This window comes from Netta rufina, assembly GCF_964035555.1.
Source record: "Netta rufina genome assembly, chromosome: 6".
NCBI classification, from domain to species: Eukaryota; Metazoa; Chordata; class Aves; order Anseriformes; family Anatidae; genus Netta; species Netta rufina.
Genome location: NC_140129.1, coordinates 25,470,622 through 25,495,608, shown reverse-complemented (window position 1 = coordinate 25,495,608; position 24,987 = coordinate 25,470,622). Strand labels below are relative to the sequence as shown.

Sequence of the window (24,987 nt, the reverse complement as noted above, 5' to 3'; positions counted from 1 at the left end):
TTATTTGCCGCCCTGTTGCCAAGCTAACTGCTCACTTGGATGTCAGCACAGGCTGTGATGCCAGGTAGATGCGAGACGGGCACTGCAGCATCCCGACAGCCTTCAAGTGCAAACCCCACACTCAACATCCTCACCTTTTCACCTCCTTCTACTTTCCCGTCTCTTTTTATTTCCTGATTTGACAGACAGCCTCATGCCCAACACCAGCTGTTGAACAGCAGGGCCTGGGACCATTGAGACTTTGGGCAGCGGAGCACGTCACAGGTGAAGCGGGCCCAAGCAGAACCACTGTGTGTGACCAGGCCATGATAAGAACTTCGCTGCACCAAAGCCCAACTGCTCCTGGTTCTCCAGGGAGCTTTGGTAATAACACTGCTGCCTTAACAGTGCTGCTCTGACATTTCACAGAGGCCCAAGCAGGCAGACCGTTATTTTTCTGTCACTGGGTACAGAACAATTAACATAATTACACAGCTAAGGTAACCTCTATGTTTTTCTCTCTCTGTGAGATCCCCAGCTCAGAATGACCGCTACTGGTATTCAATCCCGTGAACGCAGTGACATTACCTATTTTCATCTGGAAGTTGTTGAATGAATGTTCATTAATGTATTTCATTTGGTCCATTAACCTCATGGCAAAGTCAGCCAGAGCTTTGATATGTGTCTTCCCTTCCTTGTCGTAAGTGGAGTCATTGAGGCCTGATGCAGCCATGTATGTACTGCCAATGGTTTTGATCTTCTCCAGCTGCCGAAATTGGTCTTCACTTATGATCTGTTAAACATGAGAAGTGCAGAGAAACTGAATAGTCAGACAGATCCATGCTGTTAGTGTCCTTGCCAAGTGTCCTCCCTTGGTACAAGCACTACAAAACTCTAGACAGTCTCCATTACTCAAAGTACACAAGGAAAGGGGGCAGAGGAGGGAAAAGGGAGTGAAATAAAAAAATAAGACTTCTAGAATGGGGAGAAATGAAACATGGCACAAGGATTCAGTAAGCTACCTTCCTTCATAAGTTCAGCAAAACCCAAATAAACTCAAATAAACTCAATCTGTTTGCTCTATCCACACACATTTTCAGTGACTTACTTCATCAAAGTCGGCAATGATCTCGTTGAGCAGTCTCAGACACTCCACCCCCTCATTGTTGGCCTCCAGTTCCACATAAAACTCTGAGAAGTTGCTTATGGAGGCGAACATGACAGCCACACACTCGCAGGACTGGTAGTACAGTTCATCATTTCGCCGCTCCTGAGCTAGGAAATGGGCTGCCACGTCCTTTGGCAAAATGTTGTGGAGGAGACGTCTGTTATAGGCCTGCAGTTCCTCCATTTCTTCTTTCTCCTCAGTGGCCTAGTTTAGGAGGGAGAAAAAGACACACACATTCTTTCGGTAACTGCTCTAGAGGAAAAAAAAAAAAAGCTGAACGTGAACTCACAGGGAAAACAGAAATGGAGGGAAGTGGGGGAACAGCAAAGAAGGGCAGAGGCAGAGAGATGCAGGAACGAGGTTTGCAGTGGAAGACGTTTGTCTTTGTGTGCACATGTAGATAAAAGCCAAAGGGGCTCCCTACAGGCAGACACCAAAATCCATTTTTGCTACATTTCTAGGCACTGAATCAGGTAATAACTACCAGGTCTGTTCCTTCCAGGGAACTCTACTACAATCCTAGCACCCATGAACAGACATCGCTGGCTTTCCTAGACAAGCACATAGGGCTTCAGGAGGAGCATAGAGGTGTGTGTACTGATAACTTTTCTCTCCCCAGTTACCCGATGGTTGCAGTATTTTTCGCCTTGTTTACTTTTTGCCATTTTGAATATTTCTGAGCAAAGAGCAATGGGGTCAGGCAACAAACACGGGGTCAGGCAACAGCTGGAGACTGCACAACTGGTACAGAGGACACGTAGAGTGATTTGGGTAATGGGAGCCCTGGAGAGCACCCTGTGTACAGCATGATCACCTTCAGCAGAGGCAGCAATCAAAATTCCCCTAACAATGTATAACATTTTGAAATGGATTTTATTCAATTATTACTATTATTATTTTTCCGGTGCCTCTTGTCATTGCTGGAGAGCTGGAGTTAAAAAAAGGGCAGAATGTCCTCGCTCTTTTGGATGCTGGCGTGGACAAACACGGCTTAGCCATCTCAACAGCCACCACAGAAGGGATTACCTCCCCAACATCCCTTACCCACATGTTGGCAAAGAGACAAGCAATAGTTGCAAAGCACTTTATGACTTCTCTGGTTTCTAAAACAGGAAACTGGAGGTTAAGTGACAAAGCTGCTTTCAGAAGGTATGTCCAGCCAGAACAAGAAAAACTCCTGGCTCTGCCTGGGGAAGCAATATGCTTCGGCCAGCTTAGCACAGACCTGGAACAGGCAAGTGAGCTCATCTCCTCCATTGTTTTACCATTTATAAACGAGGATAACAATGTTTACGTGCTTCCCAAGGAGCTTTAATTAATTGGTTCTTCCTCAGTGCCTCTTACTCGAATCACTGAGACCTATTATTAGAAAGATGTCCTGCTGTCCAGAAGGTAAAAAAATCTATAGAAAGCCTGCAGTCCTGTGGTCTCCCAGCTATGAGTCATGGGCAGAGCTGAGCCCTGTCCTGCTTACCTGAGAATCACACAGGACACCCTGACATCATTCACGGGCACACGTAGTGAAAATATTAACACCGAACCCAGGGATGGAAGCAAAGAGAGGCATTGTCTGTATCATGCTGGTTACCCAATGCCGCTGCCCAGGGGCTTAATGAAGATCTCACGTGAAGCCAGTTCTTACTGCTTAACAAGGTGGTGAATGAAACTGCAACTGTGAATCCTTCATATCTCTGAACACAGCAAACTAAAGTTGGCTGAACTCTGGGAAGCAAATCAACCGCGAATGTGAGCTTCTTACATTTACAGATTGTGTGATACTGCAGGTTCCTGCAACAGTGACAGGCTCAGGTGCCTGAGTTCATTAACCAAGATCTTCAGATCTACGATCTTTTATTGCAGGGACCATCCTAAGTGCACTTACAGGGAAACAAAGGGTTAAATTAAACAACCAGGATGTGAGGCACTCAGAATGAGAAGTACAAAAGGAGAAAGGAACATTACTGGTACGCCCAGCTAGGTGCCAGGTTCAGATTAAATTCAAAGGCATTTTATAACACTGAAACTTGATAGTAAACAACTCAGTAGTTATGCTAACACCAAAGACTATTCCTCCAACACAGCAAACACCCACTAACCTGGAGTTTCCAGAGGAAATCAAGCCTTGCAGTGGATTCCACTTGCTGGGCATGCAAATACAGTGCCAGGACAAAGACTGTAATGATGACAGGGGTGACAATCTTCAGCGCAACTCGTGTCATCACTGGCGAGCTGCAGCCAACAAAAGAGCAGAATTTCCCAGTTATTCTTAGTGTGGAGGAACACAGCACACTCCCCCGTTCTCACCTCAAGGCTAACTAACCACTGAAGAAAAGGCTTTTCTCCTTCCCTCTGTAGCCCATGTTGGTAAAGGGAAAACGATACCTGAAATAAGCTCAGGACTTTGACTTACAGGTGCTGGTTTCTGAAGCAGGACTTCAAAATCAGAAATTGAATCCAACTTCTTAAAGTGGGTTAACATCAATGTAAAAGCCACTTTCAAGAGAATAGCCATATGTGCTATGCTTGGCAAAACTGAAATGCTGACAGTTCTTCAGATTGTATTTACCAGGTCTCTTGCCTTGCCTTCCCCAGCCTCCGAAGTCTGGAACTGTTCTACGCTTCACATTTCGCTAATTAGACAATTTTAATGACTTTTGTCTTATAAAAAATCTAAAAGCTGGAAGGAACATTAAGATACATTCCCAACCCTTGTGACAAGCAAGTAAACAAAAATTGTTTGAATTACAGTTACACAGCATGAAAATATCATTGTGATAAAATCTTTAATTTGTAACTACAAGATCTACGAGACGCTCTGCAAAGCAAGTTCCCACAGGAAAGAGGATGCTCTGAGAGGAGCTATTGAGACAAAAGGGCAATACTCAATCCACGTAGGGTATGTGTGCTGTATTGCACTGGATCACAGTGGTGCATACATGCTGATACTGCACCTTGTGAACAGAAAATGCCTTCTGACACAAACCCATAAAAATACATCATGCCAAAGTGACTCACCATGGTAACGTTGCATTTGCTGACACGCTGCAAAAAAGAAAAGAAAACAAAACACAAAAACACAGACAAGGTTAGTAGAGCGGTGTGCTTCCTCTAGCACTCGTCCTTCTGTACCTAACGCAAGAGTACCTCTGCAATGTGGCACCTCTAACGCTGTGCGGGGCTATAGCCCTTTTAAAACAGAAAAGAGCAAAAAGACTGGGGGAGAGAAAAGGTCGCTGTCTGAGCTATGCTCGAAGATCCAGAGTGATGGTGCAACATGGTTAATTTAGTTAAAACATCTAAGGAGCACTGAGAGTCAGAGAATCGTTTGGGATTTGAATGTCAGTGTGGGATATTTAGCAAATGCTTGTGCATCTGTCACTACTTCATTAGGTCAGGCAGAAAGCGATTGATCTGAAGAAGGAAGCTTTTGGTTAACATCTCGTGAGGGTTAGCTGCCTTCTTCCCCACACGTTGTAAGCCGGAGGCATGCCTAACTCCTTTACCTCTGGCACTATCCCCTTTTTCTGCCAGTTGCTCGTCTCCAGTGCTGCACCTCGCTATGGGTACTGCACGCGAGTGCACTAAGAAAACCCTTATGCAGGCTGCTGTTACTATTCTTTATGCTGCAAAGGGCTCCTACGAAGCAGAGCTGCTGAAGATGGAGGGTGTGCTTTTCTTACAATGGAAGGATGGAAAAGAGCTTTCTGGTAGGTAGTAGTTGGCTGAGTTCCCAACTGATTGATTGCTTAATGCTGCTGGTTTCTTCTCAAGAGTGGGCGGAGTATTAGGTGGCCAAGAACCTCGTATATGTATCTTTTAAAATACTGTTTAAATGGAAAGAAAGAAATCAGTGGTAAAATTACTGTATTGTCATTGACTTGTGGCTTTGCAGGCTACTGATGGATACATCTTTACCTTGGGAAACTCATGTTTGTCCGAAGAGCATCAGACCAGAGTTTGTTCTCACTACGGTGTCAGAGCTAGAAATGATCAAAACTGAAATAGCCGAGGGAGCCTTGCTGAGCATAAAACTAACAAATAAAGCCATGGTTGCTCTCTAACCTTGTTTGCTCCAAGACATTTTTTTCATCTCTGAGCATGGAATTTCTTCTGACACAGATTTTGCAACCCGTGTTGTCTTGCACATGATCTATTGCGAGGCCTCCCGGCGAGCTCCAGCACTGACCACGCAGCAAAGCCCAGGTTGTGTCTGGCTCTGGACCCAGGCTGAGAGCCCTGGGGCCAGCAACTCCCACGCTAAAGGATGGAGCTAGTTGGAGCTGGAGACACTCACTGCATGCAGCATGAGTCTCCTGCTCTCCTAAATCACTGCCTGGCTGAGGATGACTGACTGCCTCATTATCACTCAGTCTTATGACAAGATGGGGCAGATCTGACCTTTTTTGCTGGGCCTGCTGCTCAATGCGGGTGCTGTGCTTCCTCTAAAATCCTCAGCAGTAACACAGACTGTAAACCGCAGCAAATCCAGCATTTATACAAAACCTTTGGCTAACTGAAAATGCCCAATGCAAGCAATAATGGGAGTTGCACTGCTCCCCATGGGACAGACGTTTCCAGTAGGAGATAGCTCTTTAATTACTGGAAGATAAAATAGCAAGAAACTCACTAAATACATTCCTGTTCAAAGTTAGATGCACGTTTTTAGCAGGAAGAATGACTGATTTGGGGGACAGCTCCTATAGGACAGCAGCATCTCTGGGCTTGATGAACAAATTGCTGGGCAAAGCTTTTTAGGCTCCCCTAAGCTGAAACCTAACTGAGAAGCCCACATTGGTCCACCACATCTTTAAAACCAATGCATTTATCTCCTGCATGGGGAAAAGGTAAGACGGTAGAGCTCTGTGCATCCAGTTACATTTCATGTGTCACCGTGCTGGTGTGTCACTCCAACCAAGGCTACCCAGTCCCAACGTGTTACCGTCAGCCTTTCAGTTGCTTGCATGCTGTGTTGGTTTGTACACAGAAGTGTGAAGCGACATCTGCATCGCTTCTAATTAGTCAGAGCACCATAATGACTGCAGAGCAGACAGTAATTATGTCGCTACAACAGGCACCCAATTAAAGTAGTATGAGGTCATGCTTTTTTTTAATATCAGCTGGACAATAAGGTACATCTCTGAACTCCGTGTTACATGCTGAGCTCCCGTCTTGCACAACGCACAAATGGACTGCCAGACTTTGAGGCATTAAAAAGCGGTCCGTGGAGCTCTCAGGACAAAACAAATACCATTTAACGAGAGAGAATACAGCACCACAGAAAGTTATTTCTGGGAAAACCTGCTAACCTTCTCCACTCTATTACTGACATTTTGATTGTGGAGTGACGTAAATTATACTACTAAGTGCTGTAATTTCACTTAGTGCTTGACTTACAAGAATGAAATGATATTTGGGATATAAAATGCTTTTATTTCTCTAATTGTGTTAGAAAATGATAAATAGCTTCCACTGTTGGAATACACACCATCTGCAAAAAAAGGAAGGGAAACCTCATTCTCCCCGTACCCCTGCAGAAAGCTCCAATGGGTTTCCTACACAATTTAATTTGCGTGACTTAACAAAATAATTTAAGTGATTACTGCCAAAGGATATAAAAGCCATACATCCATTAATTATTAATGGCTGCCCAGGAATGTTAAAAATCATGGAACATTTATGTGAAGGACAGAAGTAACCAGGTGCATCCAGTCAGTAGAGTTTAATGACCCTCAGGAAATTTGAGCAATTGCATCAGCTACTTCATAACATACAAAACAGCACAGGGTCAGGGGCATATCCTCAGCCACCCTCCTGTCTCAAGACAGGAGCAACCATAGGTACAATCCTTACAGATGTTTCACCTAAATTGGCCTTTAAACCATCAGGATTGGACATATTACAATTGCCCTGCTGGGTTATCCCATTGCTTACCAAATCTTTACTATTAAAGAATTTCTCAGCGTCTGTGCAAATACTTTGGTATCATTCAAATTCACGTTCTACCCACACCTGAGCACAATTGTTGCCCAAGAGAGGAAATCAAAAAAAAAATTAACAATAATTAACATAACAATACAAACTCCCAGTGAGAAATGAAACCTGTGGCGGAGGGAGTGTTTATGAATGTGCCTAATTTAACCTCCCTGACATGACTTTCAGGAGAGGGGTACCCATGTCAGTGGATGGCGGTTGCAACCATGAGCAATATGACCTTTGCTTACAAACTACCTTTTGTAAGCAAAAAGGTAACTGGATACTCCCTCTTAGCCCAGGTCCCTCGGTGGGGAATTGTGCTGTGATGCCAGCTTTTCAAACGCAGACACATGCCCAACAGCAGCAAGGAGATCACTAGCCAAAAGTCAATTATATTTTTCGGGTGCACTACAACAGATGCACAAATATCTCAGTGGTTCATTACCACACCCCTGAGCCACCTCAAATTTGTAGGGGATTTTTTTCTTGAGAGAAAAACATTTCTATATTGAGAGTGTATTACCAGAAGAAGTGAGAATGACTAACTGCAGCTCCCCATTTCTGGAAGAAAAAAAAAACAACACAGATCCACTCTGATTGCAGTTATATTTTGTTATTAATAGAAGGTTCATTAGTCAAGTTCCAGAATAAAAAGGTCTTAAAGGGAACTGTGATCTCCTAATATTCAGAGGTGGAGAGCAGCATAGACAAACTTTAATTTACAGCCTGCCTGCCCTGGTACCATGCACTTCCCTTGCTTGCACCATAGCCTTGGCACACCCATCCACCTAATGTCTCACTGAAATCACTGGGTGAAAGAAATTAGGTGAAGATTTCAGAAGTGAAAGGCACTTACTAGGTGTTAGCTGTAACCAGGAGATCTGCATTGTCAAAAAGGTTCACCCCTGGCACTTCCACAATGAGAACATATATAAATTCAATGAATAACATAAGGATCAGTTTTCCAATACAGCTGATCTGAAGGAACACAGAGCAGGCCAGGAGACTCAATAAGACACTGTAGGTAAAGTACTGTATAAAGACAAAAAGGGGGAAAAAACAGAAGAGAGATGAATGTCAGCTGGATAAATCAAAACTGAAAACAAAGGAAACTAAACAGAGGGATAGAAAGGGATTGGGACTCATGTGGTTGGGCTGAATGAACATGTAGACTTGGTTCTGCTTGTGGGATCCTCCAACACTGCAGGAGATTTAAGTGTTAAATCTGAACTGATGGAGAGAACAAATCTAGCATTCCTTATCAGGCATTATTTGCTTTACACTCGGGAGGTGTAGGGCTCACACCTATAGACACAAGGTTGTGGTGTAGGCTCACCCTGGACGTGGCTGTTAAATTAGCAGAAAGCCCCATCCAGTTATTTTGGAATACTCCGTGTTTTGAAGTCAAATTTGGGTCCCAAATCTATGTACTGCACATTACACAGGACCAAGGGTATTATGAATTCCCCTGTCAGGACTTACAGGCAACCACTTGAGGCCAAATGGCAAGTATTGCCCCTGCTGATGTGACGCACTGAACCCATTGGCAAAATATGAGCTGGACGTGCTTCTACCAATGCCCAACACTGTGATCTTTTTTTTTTTTTTTTTTTTTTTCCTGCCAGCAGCTGCAAAACCAGCCCATGTATGTGTGGTAGCTCAGCCTGCTGCCACACCTTGCTTTAGCAGTCACCAGGGTACAAACTTCTGCCAATCTGATAGCTGAATGTTTACCATGCCAGTGCTTTCCAGTGTGATTGCAGGTTGTGAGTATCGCTCCTGGGAAAGCTGCTATAGGTGTAAAACCAAAGAGGTACGTTATCCAGCTCATCGCCTCCCAGCTATCAAACCCGTGAAGCTTTAAGTTTCCACTCTGTCCAGACAGGCCTATTTCTGGCCTAACAACTGTACCCATCTTTTCAGTTAAAAGCAAATCGTGGTTGAAGAATAAATATGCTCGTGTTCTGAGCTCATTTATTAATAGTTAATTGCTGATATATTCAATTTGAGAAAATCACTTGTACAGCTTGTTATTTGACTCTTCAATTTCTAGAAAATGTGTGGGTGTTCCTTGTGGCTGAGGTAGGATCCCCCCACCTCTGAAAGCACACTGGGAGCAAGAGGCACCTCCTGTACCAGCTCCAACATCTGCCCTGCAGAGCGCCGGGGAGGGACTCCTCCCTCCTTCGCCCATCGAACAGCAGGAGCTGCCTCGATGCTGTGTTAGCATTCCCTGCACGCGGAATGGCTGCTCCCCACTGATTATAACCCCTCTTGTCCTGAACCAGCACTCCTCACCACATTCTGATGAGTGCAGGCTATTTCCAGTTTTCCACTGTGCCAGATTTTGCTCCTGGGTCTGTCTGCAGACACACCAGGAGCCTGTGCGGGGTTGAAAGTCACACTAATGGTGGTCTCGAAAACCTCACTGAATCAGACTCTGGCAATATTCCCATCAGATAAAATTGAAACAAATTCAGTGGGATACCAGGGCTTTCAGTAGCACCCTGGACACCTGTATGGTTACAGATAGGCCATAAATCTGAAAAAATTATAGCATAAATCCAGATGGTTTTGCCATAAATTCTGCCTGCATGCTAGTGAGATTTTTCCCCTCACTTTTCCATTTGCAGCAGACAATACACATAGTGGCCGTGACACATAAACTCACAGAAAGGTCTTGAATAGCTATGCAAAAGGATGATTTTTTTGGCAAAGTATTCTACCACTGTGTAAAATGTATTTGCTTTTTGCCATTAAAAACAATTATAAAAGCCTACCGATTACTCAACCGTGAAGGAACTTAAATGTGGCTGTGGACTCCTGATAACAACTTCAGCCACTTAAGTTTGTGAGTAGTGGCCTGCGTCAGCCTTATAACATCAGTCAGTAGCAACCTCCTTTCCTCTGAACCACCACCATTTATTGCACAGTTTTATAGCCCCTTCTCAGGTGAAGCTCTGCAGCCCCCCCCTTTTTTTTTTTTCCCAAGCAATACCTCTGGAAAGTTGCAGTTAGGCAAAGGACTGTCACAGAATCCCTGCAACGTGCCCAGGCTGTAGTTGGAAGTCAGGTTGCTGATAAGGCATATATCCACCCGGTCAGGAGTGATGTTGTATTCTGCAGCCATGCAGCTGGCAAGATCCACAGTGCTGCACATGAACTGAAGAAAAAGATGGTATTAAAGGCACACACAAGGAGAATAAAATCAAATAGTTTCTAACAATTAAAAAGCGTCTTGAAAATGGCTGTAGCAGGGGAATAATCAACGTGCAAAATGAGATTACCAATCTATGTTTTATTGGATATGCAATGGCTGTGCTTTTCTCTCCCAAAATAATAGTTAATAAAACCCAGGTTGTGCACACTAGAAAGCTAGTTTGGTGTTCAACTTTTGTGAACAACTTTATGCCTAAAAGCTTACAGGCAGAGAGATTGTAGATACGTACAAACACATTCAATTTTCTGTGATAAGCTCCTGGTGTATTTCTACTGATAGGAATTTCTGAACTGGTAACTTTCATCTGCCATCTCGAAGTCCCTAACACTTCTGCTGTGGGTTGTTGTACAGGAAACACTTTACTGGCAAGGCTCAATCAACATTTTATGTTATATTGAGGAAGCAGTAGAGCCCCATTCTGATCTCCATGTGCTGTTCCATTTGTCAATTTTGGAAAATTTTACACCAAGCAAGTCCCAATTGCAAAGAATCAAACATTACACAGAAAAATAAGTTTCTTCTGTGTGGTGCTCAGCAACCCACACCAGCTCTTTGCAGGTGTGCTGTGGGCGAAGGCAGTGGGGTGCCAACGCCACTGAGCTGGCACCTCCTATACAAGCACCTCAACAGAGCACAAAACTGTTCCTAAATCTCCACAATGCAAGTAGGGAAGCTTAGGCAAGAGAAAATAGTGATCTGACTTCAGGTGTTAAACCTCTCCATTCCAGTGCAAGTCAGCATTGCCTCAGTTGAGGCTGTAACTGAAAGCAGAGTCATGAGAAATCTTTGTAGCTACCCCCAAGTCCCGGGACCATCTATCTCTCTCTCTCTTTCTCTTTTTTCTCCCTCTCTTAAAAATTGAAATAGATGTATTTTAAAGCAGTTTCTTTAAAATGCATTCAGCCTTGAAGCCATGTGTACAAGTGAGAAACCAGCAGCCACGGGGACCTAGAAAACAGCCAGTCTCCCTCTGAGCCTGAAATCAGCAGTGGCGTTTGAATGTGAAGCAAAACCACCCCAGTCCCAAAAGTGCAACTTAAAGCGAGGTCTTTACAGTCCCTGTTAAGTGATTACTACACTCGGAGCAAGACTCAGTGCTGTGCAGACGGCCAGCACAAAGCCCACACAACACTTAAGTCCCACTCAGTACAGTGGGAGTTAAATGACGCATAGGCCTCGTGCTGGCCCTGCATGCTGGGGTGCGTTTCAGGCATGGTTTATGTACTTGTAGCAGGAGCATTTAAAGAATCAGAAAAGAACACGGGCAGAAATGAATACCAGGCATAAAATAGGCTATAGGTATGCAGCTGCCTGGCTCCCATTTCCTTTCTGTGCCCAAAAAGCAAAAGGGGGCTGACCTCAGATGCTGTAAGCATTAGGCAGGATTACATTAAACCCAGTGGTTGCAAGGGTTATAATGCTGCAGAGCACTAATAAGAAAACTGTAAAGAACTGAGTGGGTCAAGGGAAATAATGCACATACCATGTTGACAAAGGCAGATAGAAAAACCAGGATAATGGCAAAGACTCCAACTAAGGTACTATTGGTCCTGGACTGTACAATCTTCCTAGAAAGAGTCTGGAGTGGAGCTGGGAAAAGCTGGGTGTGGAAGAAAAAAATAAATAAAATGATTATCTAAACATGTAAAATCATTGCTTATTTTACAGATTACAACTTGCATTTCAACTGCCCACATCCTCCAGTGCAGTGTCTGCGTGGATGCTGCACAGGGGTCAGACAATGGCTGTAGGGATGGCAGCTTTGGGACAAAGAGAAGCAGGAACGTGACAGCTTGGTGGCCAAATCTATTTATTCCTTCCTAGTGGAAAGACTTCTGCCTGATCTCAGTTTGTGAGCCAAGACAGCACTGTTCACAGGCCTGCACTCATCCTGCTGTGAGAAGCAAACCACAACCACCTGTAACTGAAATAACAAGGAGCTTGTAAATTACTGGATTAAAATTTTTAAAAAGCAGAAATGAAAAAAAAATGTGTTATATCCCTTTGATGAAGAAGCGATACCACAGCACTTTCCGGTGCCATTTCAGAAACACATTTAAAAAGTCTTGGCCAGCTTCGTGCTGTGTTACACCCTCACTGGAGAAACCAGCTGGCCTCGTCTCATCTGCAACACTCGGCACCACAGACACAGAGGGCTAAAAATAACCTCTGGTAGGGGCAATCACAGAGCTTCCCTAAATAGTCTGTTCCAGAGATTAGCTATTATCAAAGTTAGATTTCTTCTAATTGCCTTCTAACCATACTCCTGCAGCAGTCTTTGCTTTCAGGTGCTGCCCTGTACCCTAGGTAGAAACTATCTCTGCATTGAAACTAGACTAACCAGGCGTGCTCTGCAGCAAGGGTCACACCTCAGCATTGACGAGGCCTCCTTGCTCTGCATCAGTTACCAGAGAAGTCCAGAAGGCATTGAAACGAACTCCTCTCCATTCAGCACCACCAATCCAGCGCACAACTGAGGGCTGGAGCAGCGAGAGCTGGACACAGAACATCCTTGAGCACACCACCCTTTGACAGGAGAGCATCAGCCCTGCAGAGCCCTTCCCCTCTCTGCCTCTCTGGACAGGGGCTCTGCTGAGGACTGCCAAAGTTTTCCAGAATCCATCTCTCCTTCCTGTACCCGCAGACCGTGTGAATAACCAAGCCACTAGAGGGTATTTTTAGAGACACAAAGAAGCAAGCAGCACAGCGACACGGCACTGCAATTTAACGATGACTAATGTTTCTATTAAAAGTCCTGCTTTTCCCTTTTATCCTTCACTCTTACATCTTCAGAGATGCAACGTTTTGTCAATGCATAGCTTCCCACACAGCGACCCTACAACGTAATTACGAAGCGTTAGAGTGACTGAAGCACTGATTAGCTGCTGACTTTTACAGAGGGAAAGAGAGGCCGACATGGTGAGAGTCTAAGGAGCCAATTTCACCAGTGTGTGTGAACTTCAGGAGGGAGGAGAGGGCAAGTCTCTGTTTGGGGTAGCAGGGTGGAAAGGGGAAATTGGGGTCCTGACTTATTGGTTGAGAATTGATTGAAATTCACTGAAAATTTATACAATCCTTCAGGCTGAGGAAGCCTCCTTCTGTAATCTCTGGGAAATCAGGCACCTAAATAAAACTCAGGAGCACTTTGTTGTGGATCTTGGCTCAAGCCCCTGCTGTCAATGATCCCAAAAAAAAGCCTGACTTCGAACCAAGCCTGAGATATCAAGCAAAGCTATCAGTGGAAGACACTTAAAGTCTAATGAAAGCATGTTTTCTTTGTATTAATCTTGGTTCTCATTACCAAGATTAGGCAAAATAGGGAAAATCGTAGGTCAGTAAACAAGTGCAGATGGAAAAAGTCCTGAGGAGGTAACAAATGCCAGAAACCACAGGAGGTTAGGATTGCAATGGAGAGCACAGCAGCACAGCTGGGCCGCACATCTGAGCAGTCTCTGCCTTAGGAACAGCCTTCATGCAGGCTCTGTAACTCTGCAAACCTCTCCCCATGTTAGAGGCAGATCCAGCAACAGGAACACTTGCAGTCTGGAGAACCTCTGTGGTAGAAATGGAGAACCTGTCTCAGCTCTGACAGGTCAGCTCTGCTCTAGCAGCATTCCTTCCATAAAGCATCTACAAGTCAGGGGTATAACAGTCCCAAAAAAAGACAAAAAGAGAAAAACAAGAAAGAAAAGAAAAGTGGATGACTTTTTCTCCCATTCTCCACTGAAAAAAAGAATCCTGCTATCCTAGTAAAAGAAGGAGAAGAATCAGGATGTTACGGTACAGTGAAAATCTGTTCCCTGTTGCTGGTCAGCCCTCTGATTTTGCACTGCCCAGCATCATTTACTCCTGTTAATACAGCTCAAATCTTGCCTTAGTGAAGAATGATACAGAGAAGGAGGGTCTGATGAAATGGCACCTCTGAGCATGCACAGGCATCTCCTGGGAAATGGGATGGAAGGGAAGTGTGATTTTGGGGACTCTGTCATTTGGCTATCCAAGATTCATATTTGGGTTGCCACAGAAACTTGAGACCACTTGTTAGCCCTCTTAAAATCTCCATGCCAGGAAAAATAGCCACAGTGGGAAAGAGGAAACTGGGCTCTCTAGTCAATTCCAGTTCATTGTACACTGAAATGCATAAATGCTGCAGGATGACCTCAGTTCCCATAAGAGAGAGCATGCAAGTACACAGTGAATACAGAAGGGGAAATCAGGCACTGTTGTACAGGCGAAAATCCAAATTTAAAAAGCAACAAATACTAGTGCTACATTGAAAATGATACACATCATCCATTCATTTGCATGAAAAAAAATAAATAAAAACTGTACTTTGCAGTAACAGCTGATCACAGACAGAAGAGTAATATTTGTCCTTTTTATCTTCTTAAGATATATTGTGGACATGGAAAACTGCTTAGACAATTGCTGTTGTTCTGTGAGATGAAAAAAAATAGGAGGTCTTTAAGTTCTGATTTTTCAATTTGTAATAAAAGCCTTTGAGTCATTTCGAAGTACATTAAGATGCTTCTGGAGTAAAAGACAATATCTCCAGGCAACTTGATGTTGCAAGTCCATTTATGTAACTTATTTCACAGAGATTTATTAGTCTATAAAAAAGTACAGTTTTCAGAAGTATTTTTCCCTTGCCTGAGAAGAAAAAAAAAATAAAATAGGAGCTTCTAGTGCAGCCTTCGGAGACAGAGAAACAAGTAGGCAAACTGGCCCTATGCAAAACCACAGTCGCAAAATCCTATCTTAATCTCTGAAAGAGACTAAGGGATAACTTGAAATTTCTCTCACACATGCTTCCAGGAACATGCAAGAAGTTAAATTCCACACAGCAGTTTATATACCAGGAGTTAAGGATTTTAAGAAAGAATACAAACTTGATAAGTTAGCAGCAAAACAGATGTCTGACAGTGGAGTATTTGCAAAGGGACCCTGGTTCCCATGACCTTAGACTCTGTTGGGAAGGAAAACCATCTCACGGTGGCCAAGTCTTCATGGAGTATCAAAGTGAAGAACTGGAACTCTCTTGTTTATTACAGCTGAAGAAACTTGGAAAGCCAAGCTGGCTGCATTGGCAGGTCCAGGATCAACTTCTAGTCCGTGGAGAATTTTATAGTAGAAGATAATAATGACAGCAAAAGAAAATAAAACGTGATCAAGCTGTCCTGAAAGAGCCTGCTGGCCACTGTCAAAGCCTGAGTTGGAGAGGCCACAACAAGGAAGGAAGGAAAAAGAGTCACTTATCATATAACAACACAGCAAGCAGGCAAAAGTTATGCTTATACTGTTATCCTGAGGAGGACACCTGCTTTCTGACTTTGTATGGAAGAAACCACTGGTATGTAAAATACATGCTTTCCTATCCCACATCCGAGTGTGAAACAAAACAAATAAGGCTGACATCTCTGTGTCTTAAAATTTTATCTAAAGGTTCTGTAAAAGTACCTGCCTTCCTTGTGTGTATTTGTAAAAAGGCTTCCTGAAGCAATGTGCAGCACAGGAATAAAGTACTACCCCTTAACCAGGGGCTGGGTAAACATGCTGATTAAAAAACTCTGATGTGAAACAACAAAATCTTCAATGACAGAAGTAGGCTGCAACTGCTGGGAGCTGCTGCCAACATACAGGTAGCTGACAACGCAACCATACAGCAGAAGTACCTGTCCCCTAAAAAAGCCATCTCTTAATCAGATGTTGTCAGCCAAGGCTAATTTGGAGCACTAAAATGAGGTAATCAAAAAGGTACTGGAGCTAGAAAGCTCTCTGTTTTCAACATTTGCAATTTGTGCATATAAGGCACTGACCTCACTGTTATACAAGAGCACCTTGTGAGCCCATGACAGAATGCTGAAAGCTCGCTTTTCAGAACACTTCATAAAATCCTGTTAAATTCTGATATTAGTCTGAATCCATTCCGATGTCTTGTGTTTCCAAAGCCTGTCCACTGAGGCAAAAGCAGACTAAAACTGGTTGCAGGCACCAGTGAACAGACTTCTTCTACAGGAACTCGGAAGGTCAAGGCAAAGAAAGCAAGACTGAACATTCCCCACAGTCACGGACTGAGGAATGCTATGTGCCTTTTAAATTCATCATTAAGATAAGTAATAATATTAAAGAAACCAAAAAGCTCCAAAGCAAAATCAGACCTTTGAATTATGCCAGAAGTGAGTGCTGCTGTCAGTACATGGAGGCAGTCTAAGCTTGTAAAAGCCAGCGTGTGACAAACAACCGTGCACTTTGAAATCTGTCTCGTGGCAAATCCGCCACCTCGAATCCTTCAGGGGTCTGGGTCTGCTGCAGCTCTTGGCCCAGTAATTGCACAGCACCACAGGTGAGCTGGTGTGCTGGTCTGGCTCTGCCTGGCTGCCAGTGTGTTGGGATGGTTCTGCTGTGACACTGCAGTGTAAATAGGCTCCAGCACAGCTCTGCGCAGTTCATAAAGTAATGACACTCAACAGCACCTTCACATGTACTGGACACACAAAATATAACCAGGCATCAGTGGATACCATTTCTCAGCTCAAGGGACCCAAGCCTTTCTATTAGCACTGTTATCTCTGACTTGCAAGTCTCATTGATGGTAAACAAGCAGGACTCATGAGATGCTGCACTTGGCTCCCTTTAAAAATGTCATGAGCCCAAGGGAAGCCCCATAAGCTGTTAAGTTCAAATATAACCTGAAGCTTCTTTCACAGCTCTTATTAAATGAGAGGGCAAAGCTTAATTCTTCAAATCTAACTTTCAAAAATCAAAAAGATGTGAAAGGTGTAAGTCTGTCAAAAGCACCCACCTTCAACTATTAAAAATGGCACAGAGAAGATAACTAAAATGAGGCAAATCATCTGTCTGACATAATCTGTTACCTGACTATTTCTTCTGCAGAAAAATTAATGCTTCTGAGCTATTTTATTCCAAGCTCTGAGTAACAAAGGTGAGCTTGTGCTGAGGTGCCCGAATCTGTATGTTTTCCAGGTTCAGACACTGGAATGTATGGAATCTCCATGTGTGGAATGGAAGTAACCTCAAAACAGCAGATACAATCAACTAGCATGAGCATTTTAATACAAATACCTTTGTGTGAAAAAGATGAGTGTATCACCCTTTCCAAAGCACTGATGGCCATTTTGCCACAGAACGCCAACAATAATTAGCATGATTTCAGATTTCACACAATGTATTTCTCTGCTTACCAAAACCAGTTACAAGAAAGAGCTCACTAAATGCTGGAAGCTCTGTATAGTCATCTGAGAATGGCTGATAAAGTTATATATGTTTATGGCTTTTACTTCCCCTCAGGACATTTTTCCTTGATGATATTCTGCTTCTGATAATCTGCCTACCCAAACATGCATATGCAGCAGGGGACAGTACACAGGCTACGCCGCAGGAAGTTTACAGGGAGGAAACGAATGGTCAGTGTTTTGTTCCACATTGGGAAATGTGTTCTTATATCAATATGAGAGTGCCTGCAGGGGACTTAATAGACATGCAGATCCACAGAGTGATTACTGCTTGCTGAGCTAAAGACATGCCAACCCTAACATCTGTTTGCAGTTCGTTCTGTCTTATCAAAGGCTTTTTCTGTAACCCTTGTCACATAGTGTGGATAGGGTGGCTAACAAAACATGCTATGTTAGCTGAAGAAACAGATTACCGAACCACTTAGATTTGGCAAAGGACTTTACAAAGAAGCCACGTTACTCACCTTTACACAGGAGTAAATGACCGAAACAAACACCACTGTGGTCAGGATCAGGAAACAGGTCAGGTAAAAACCCAGCATAAACGTAGAGCTGAAAGCAAGGAGGTTTCTTTTTAATGCACATCATATAGAAGAGCTACAGCTCTGCTCTCAAGACTATGACATTTGTACAAGCTATGACACACTGCACAGGCTTTCCAATTAGGATAGCAGTAGGAGATACGAGGTGCCTTGAATACCAACAGATACTCTGCCCTATTTGAATTACTCACGCAGGCTGCAGAGCAGAGAATGCTGTATCTTTTACAGCAATCACCTTCCTGCCAGGGTGACAGCAGAGGGATTGAGAAATATCTCCCATGCTTGAGGAGATGATGGAACAATCTGTTATGATGGGTCAGCCCTGTCTGGCTGTGGGTAGGGGACCTCAGGAAGGAAAGTGTGCTGCGCACTGCAGTGAGGCTGAGCGCACGTGAAATCTGCAGGGGAGGCACGTTTCATGTTAAGCTGATGAAACCCTCTTATTTGTGCCCTTTATTTGTGCTTCAGGAATTGCTGGGATACCTGGTGCTTTTTATGAGGGAACACACAAGGGAAAAGCTTGGTGGGGATAGCTAACTATTTTTGCCATGTCTGCGCTCTGTCCTGTGTATGGGATGGAAGCAACCATGGCACGAGGACAGACAGGGAAAACAGCTTTAGCCTGGTCAGCTTGAGATGTTCTTCTGTTTTCTCTGTTCCTCTCAACTTTGAAGTACAAACAGGACCCCAGGGCCAACTTTGTACTATGCATTTTGATGTGTTTTGATCATGAAGATATTCAACAACAATTTCACAGTGATTGGTCTCAGTATGAAAGGACAGGCCCCCTCCCAGGAGTTTGCCTTGTTCATAATTTAAAGGAAGTATTCTTGCAACGTGACATTAAGGCTAACCACACCAAAGCCAGCTGGTCTCTGTGTTCTCTCATGACTACTAAGATAATTGTACTTGCTAATTCACTGTTTGAGCCTTTGTGAAATTCATTAAAGCTATTCCTCTTTATCATCATAAATTACCACTGCCATTTTGTCTCTAGTGTCAGATTCAAATTCCACATTGTGTCTTTGATGAAGCCCTGATGGTGACACATACACTCCTGTGGTTTCTGTTGCCGCTTATCTGTTACCTTCAACAGAAGACCAAAACTATGCAACTGAAATATCAAGAAAGACAAACCAAAAGTTGAGGGAAAGTATATCTGACCTGCAGTTAGAACACAAAATTTTATTTACTCTCTAACCCAATTATCTTTGGCCAAGCTACCTTACAATGCTAAAAAACTTACCAAAATAATTAAATAACCACCCCATTACAGGACACGAGGAAGGAGATGGAGCAGTGTGACATTTACACCACACTGCCATGAGGGATTGGCTCCTGCATAATACAAAAGAGTCAGCCATATGGTTGCTGCAGATCAGAAACTGTCAAGTTGTCATTTAAATGTTAAACTGGGTTTTATGGAGACAGTTTGGTGGCTGCTTAGGGAGTTTGATGAGTACAAGAAAGGCTGGTAGAGGGCCTCTGCATGTGTGAACTCCAGGCAGTAATATCCAGTCACCAGATCCAAAGTGTAAGCCTCATCACTAAAGAGGCCAAACTCTCAAAGAATAGTTTTGGCCATTAGCATTAATTGCTGGAATTTATCTGGTTTCAATGTTGAACCTCTAGATTCCCAAAGCGGAGCTGTCTGTTTACACAGTGCATTTGTACTGATGTTATTGCTGATCCGATACTTCTGTGAGCAGAAGTGAATGTCCTCTTGCCTGGGAGAGTGAATGACCTCAAACATCAGAACACGCACTATTTCTATGACCTTCTGAATATCTCATCTGAATGGTACTAACCAATCTCTACTCTGAAAAGAACTGCACTGTGAATAGAAGTAGAGAGCAGTTGTAATGACAGACAATAGTACTGGAACTCTCTTTAAAAAATTTTTGTCTTCTTGTAATGAAGATGAATTTGGAGCATTGTTAGAGCTTCTGAGATCTTGTCCTTCAGATTAAAAATGACTAACTCTGAATTTATTTCCAACACAGCAGTGCTCAGTGAATGATATATTATTGCTACTAGATGAGAGCACAGGAAATACCAACATGCTTTAATTTCAAGAGATTTTTTATGAGCTCTTTGAGAAGAAATACCATGGCTGCAGAGCTCACTTCTGGAAGAGATCCAGTGGATTACACTGTGCCTTTCAGATGCAGGAATACACTGCAGTGGTCCAAGAGCACTGTGCCCCACAGCCCCGAGGAGCTTATTCCACTCCAGTCCCTCTCTTGCCTGGGCAAAGAAATGACTGCATCCCTTAAATCCTGGGTGAGCTACCCAAAGCTTAGGCACATGTAGCCTTCTGTACCTTTCCTCTTGCATTGCTAGTCTGAGTCCAGAAGAATAAATACACAACAGGTTATACCTCACCTTTGAAGTAGACCCTGAGACCTCAGCACTCTGAGCAAGGAAGCTGTGATGGCCTTTTCACCTCTCTGTCCTACTGCATTTAGATAAGAGGACAGACTAGCTTCATGTTGTGAATGCATATTATGCCTTAGTAGGCAATCCTTCCAGCTTAGTGATATTTGTTTTCCACAGGCTTATAAATGTGCTGAAATGAATTTCCTAAGATGGAGGTAAATGGTAAGAGGAATCACATTAGCAAAACACAAATCCTCACGTGCCAGTGAGGAAGTTTAATATGTACTAGAAATGAGTGAAAACAATAAGCACCATGCATCACTTGAGCATGAATTATTTAAGCATTTTCCTTTCTCCTTGGTGCTCTGAGCTCTCAAGAAAAAAAAAAATCAACAAAGAAAAGTAGGCCAGAATACAGGAGGAGAGCAGATGGGAGCAAAGGGATGAAAAGATACTCACTGTGGCACGATTATGATTTGAACAAAGCAGATGAAGAGGAAGACTAGGGAGGCACAAGCCACGTAGGCTCCAAACCTGTCATCCACCTGCTTGGAGTACTGCAAAAAAGCAAGCAAAGTTATGTTAGTGGGAAATTTGGCTGACTGCCTTTTCCCAACAAAAACTTCGTTCTTGGCTTCCATTTAGGTCCTTGGAAAGCACTGTTGGTAGGAAAAGACCAACATTACAAATTCCCCTTCTCCCTGCACAAGCTGTGAGGGCTTGAACCCTTACAGAGCTCCAAGATGCCAGGGAACAAACCCACACAGCTGGATGGAGACAGGATTCACAACTTGGACACGAGGAACAGAAACAGATTAACTGGGACCAGGATACCAGGTGATCATAATCAGACATAAACTTCTTTCATGGGAAGTTTACAACAGGGATGAATGCTGCTAATGAGAAAACCTTTGTGTTTGTTTTTTATTCTTTCCTTTTTTTTTTTTTTTTTTTTTTTGTGTGTGTGTGTGTGTGTGTGTGTGCAGACAGCTTGGCTCATTCTAATGATAGTGCAAGGATGCTGTGGTTTTCACACAGTCACTCACTCCAACTACTTGTCATCATATCAGTCACATGGGAGCTGCATCCGATTCCCAAAGATCCTTTATTTAGCTTGAAGCATGGTTCTCAGTACAGACGGTCTCAAAGTTTGAACCAAGAAATAAAAGGTGCTCAGAACAGGTGAACCACTAATTTCCCTAGCAGTTTTCAACTATAAAATTGAAGAGAAAGAGTGGGGGTAAATTACATGCTTGTGCTTTTATTCAATCCCACGCAAATTCACTGAACAGCTATAAATCCTGAAAAAGTTTGCTTTTGTAGTAGGTTGCAATTCTTGTAATTGAAAGAGTATTTATAAATAAAATAATGAAATAATTAGTGCAAACTTAATTACTGAAGATTTATCCAATAAAATGGTGAGTTTAACCTGAATACCGCTCAAGTATCCCAAGAATTTGGATTAAAAAAAAAAAAAAAAAAAAAGGAAAAATAAAAATGTAAACTTCAGCTTTCTCTGGGCAATTAAAAAACAACAGTTCATATGGCAGCCTTAATAGTAGCAGCCAGGTGCCTCTGGAATTAACTGAATTTAACTTCACTGCCTACCAGAGCTGATGTTGTCTCTATTAGATAGATGCAGAAAGTAAAAAGACCTTTGCCTCACCACAACACAAAGATAACTGAAATGAAATCAGGAAGCAATCAGCTATTTAGGAGCCCCAGGTCTGCTCCTCTCCTCTTTCAAATCCGTATGACAGAGAGGAGTCTAATTATTGCTTAAAATTGGTTCCCAAAGAGAAAGAGAATATGGATTGCAACCCAGTGAACCTCAGTAGCAGCTGGGGCTCCCTGGGTGGCAGGGAAAAGTTCCTCCAGAGGTGAGTCAGATCTCAGGCAGGCTGAAGCAGGTTCCTCCAGTGACTTGAAGGAGATAAGGGGACAAGCTCAGTTTGGATGCCTCAAGATCAGAGGAACAAATCTGGTTTATTCTGTATTCCCTTTACAGCTCATCACTGCATAGTCATGTGTTTTCCTGCCCAGTGCTCCCTGCAGACTGTGGCTTTCTAGGGATGTGTATATTATGGCTTCCATGATGAAGCACAGTATTTTTAAGACCACGGTCCTATGTCCAACACCTAAAACCTTACTTAATCTATAGATATGAAATCTTGACCTTATGCAGGAAAATAAAACTCACAGCAAGCCTGACAAGTTGCAGTATTAGCTAGCATTACCTTTTTCTCCAGGTCAGGCTCCCTGAATGTTAAGAGGAACTTGCGGACGTGCTCAGAGCGTAACCGATCAATACTTCTGGCATCGATGGCCCGGCCCAGAAACTCATCCACTTCATCTTCTGGGTTCATGCTTTCCTGTGTATTCCTGAGGATGTGAAAAAAAGAGAAAAAGAACATAAGAGGACAAGATAATTGCCCCCTCTTCACCACATGTTATCATCTCACTGTATAACAAACTGTAGGTTAATGGCATTTTGCTTATGACAACTTTGAGCTTGAAAATGGATCATAAGCTGAGAGGAAAATTACACCAGCTGTAGAGCTCATTGCCAGTCCACCAGTGAAAGGATTTATTTGGCTTTGCTTTTTTTTTTTTTTCTTTTTCTTTTTTTTTCCCCTATACTACATCCATCAGGGAGCTGTTTTCTTGCTTTGAAGTCTCTTTACTGTCCTTCCTTCTCAAAATTAGGCAGTAGTTTCCCTCCTCTTGTTCTTGGACTTATTCTTTGCTGCATTTCCCTGCTGTCCTATCTGTTATTGCCTGAACTGGCAAAATAATCTATCTAACCAGTCACATTCACTGCTTCTCAATAATCATTTCTGTAAATATGTCTGTGAAAATTTCTGAACTTGAACAATTCTCCACTTTTGAGAAAAAAGTTGTTCATAGAACAAACATAGGGAAAAATGTGGCCTGACTACTCACTGCCTCCCTTTTATGCAGTTATATATGAGTAAGAGAAACATAAACCAGATAAAATTTCCCGTCTTTAAGATATTTACTTAATTCACTTGAGATAGGAAAAAGGTAGCAAAAGAAAATACAACATAAATTAGATTCTGCTTTCCAAATATGTGGAAGAAGATTTTTAAATTGCTTATAATCTTTAGCACCAGTTTATTTTCGATACAGCTTCAGAAAAATGAGGCTGATTTTCAAATACTGTTGAAAAAAATAACACCGAAAACTTAATTGCCCTGAGGCATTCCACGCTGAGTATCATGAAACCTGAAGCACTTCCCAAAAATCTCTAGTTCTTAAATCTAACAGGATTTTAATGACTTGATGCTGTCACTTTAATGGCCTGCCTTAAAACTAGCCACAGGCAGAAATTAAAAGCTGATCCTGAAGCGCTGTTTTTCTGCTCTGCTTACAGGATTGCCAAGGACACAGAAGTAGCGTGGGGGCATATTCCAATGAAGAACTATTTCTGTGTGCAAATCCCACGATGTGAATGCAGCTCCTAGCTCATGTTGTGTGACCTTCACCTTCGGCACTCTGGAGAAAAGTCCCGGGGTCTGACGAGCAAGATGGGAAGCTGCACTGCTTTGTTTTCTGGGGGTTTGTTTGCGCTGCAGGACAGGGCGCAATGCCCAAGGCTGTGCTGCAGTAGCCTGCAAACCAGGACGTGACTTTGTGCTCGGGGTTAAAGGCCCCTTTTCAGAGGAAAGGCTCTCCAAAAGCTTTTTATAGAATGTAGCCAGACTTGTGGAGTCACTCCGTGTCCCTACTCTGCCACATACTTCTCACCAAGGGAAAGGCAGACCGAGCCCATGGGCCTGTTGCCCTCCTGCTCCTGCCCAGCCTGCCATCTGAAGTGCCGACACCACAGCTAGGCCATACCAACACATCGGCGTCCCAGCAGTGGCCACACAACACCACCTTGTCCAGAGTTGTTTTTACTTTTGGACTCTAGAGTTATTTAATTCCTTGAAGGTCATATATTCTGCTTTGAAATGAAAACATAGTTTTGTCCCTAGAAGGACAGGAAATTCAATTTACTTCTAGATGCTTCCTCAGAGGAAGCACATCTGCTTAAGCACTCAAGAAGAGGCTGCTTATTTTCATTCAGTCCTCACAAGTCTGTCTTCTGGACTAATAAAAATGAGCAAGGAAATTATTAGGCTTTGTATTTACAGAATGTCTTCCAAGATCCTGCGAGTTATTTACACATGTGGGCCATTCACATTTAGTCTTTTCATACCACATGTGAGAGAGGCAATACATTTTCCCCCAGAAGTGGAACAAAAAAGTCAGCTCAGCATCTTGGTGAACCTCAGTCACATTTCGAGCTCCAGTTCAACAGCATCACTCAGGAAAACATGAAGAGGAGAAAAAAAATTGTCTGCTGGGGTTTTGGCTTTGGCTGTCTCCAGTTCTGTAACGTTCTTATGCTGCGGAAGGCATTTCTCATACTACAATGACTTCTGTGGTTGCAGCTTATATAGAAACATG

The 24,987-nt window shown here is 43.1% G+C and overlaps 1 protein-coding gene across 3 annotated transcripts in view; it reads right to left on the bottom strand.

Annotated features, from left to right (window-relative positions):
* ADCY5 (adenylate cyclase 5) overlaps window positions 1-24,987 on the bottom strand; it is a gene marked incomplete at both ends in the record, with an annotated part of 211,880 nt that overhangs the window by 2,412 nt on the left and 184,481 nt on the right. Inside the window, 10 exons of one of the 3 annotated variants that reach the window (XM_084289672.1) lie at window positions 568-772; window positions 1,088-1,351; window positions 3,244-3,376; window positions 4,163-4,189; window positions 7,977-8,152; window positions 10,119-10,283; window positions 11,824-11,940; window positions 18,058-18,145; window positions 20,974-21,071; window positions 22,752-22,896. In XM_084289672.1, the coding sequence (XP_084145798.1) occupies window positions 568-772; window positions 1,088-1,351; window positions 3,244-3,376; window positions 4,163-4,189; window positions 7,977-8,152; window positions 10,119-10,283; window positions 11,824-11,940; window positions 18,058-18,145; window positions 20,974-21,071; window positions 22,752-22,896 (1,418 nt within the window). Of the gene's footprint in view, window positions 1-567; window positions 773-1,087; window positions 1,352-3,243; window positions 3,437-4,162; window positions 4,190-7,976; window positions 8,153-10,118; window positions 10,284-11,823; window positions 11,941-18,057; window positions 18,146-20,973; window positions 21,072-22,751; window positions 22,897-24,987 lie in introns of all 3 variants that reach the window. The other 2 variants (XM_084289671.1, XM_084289673.1) reach the window with 2 other exon arrangements.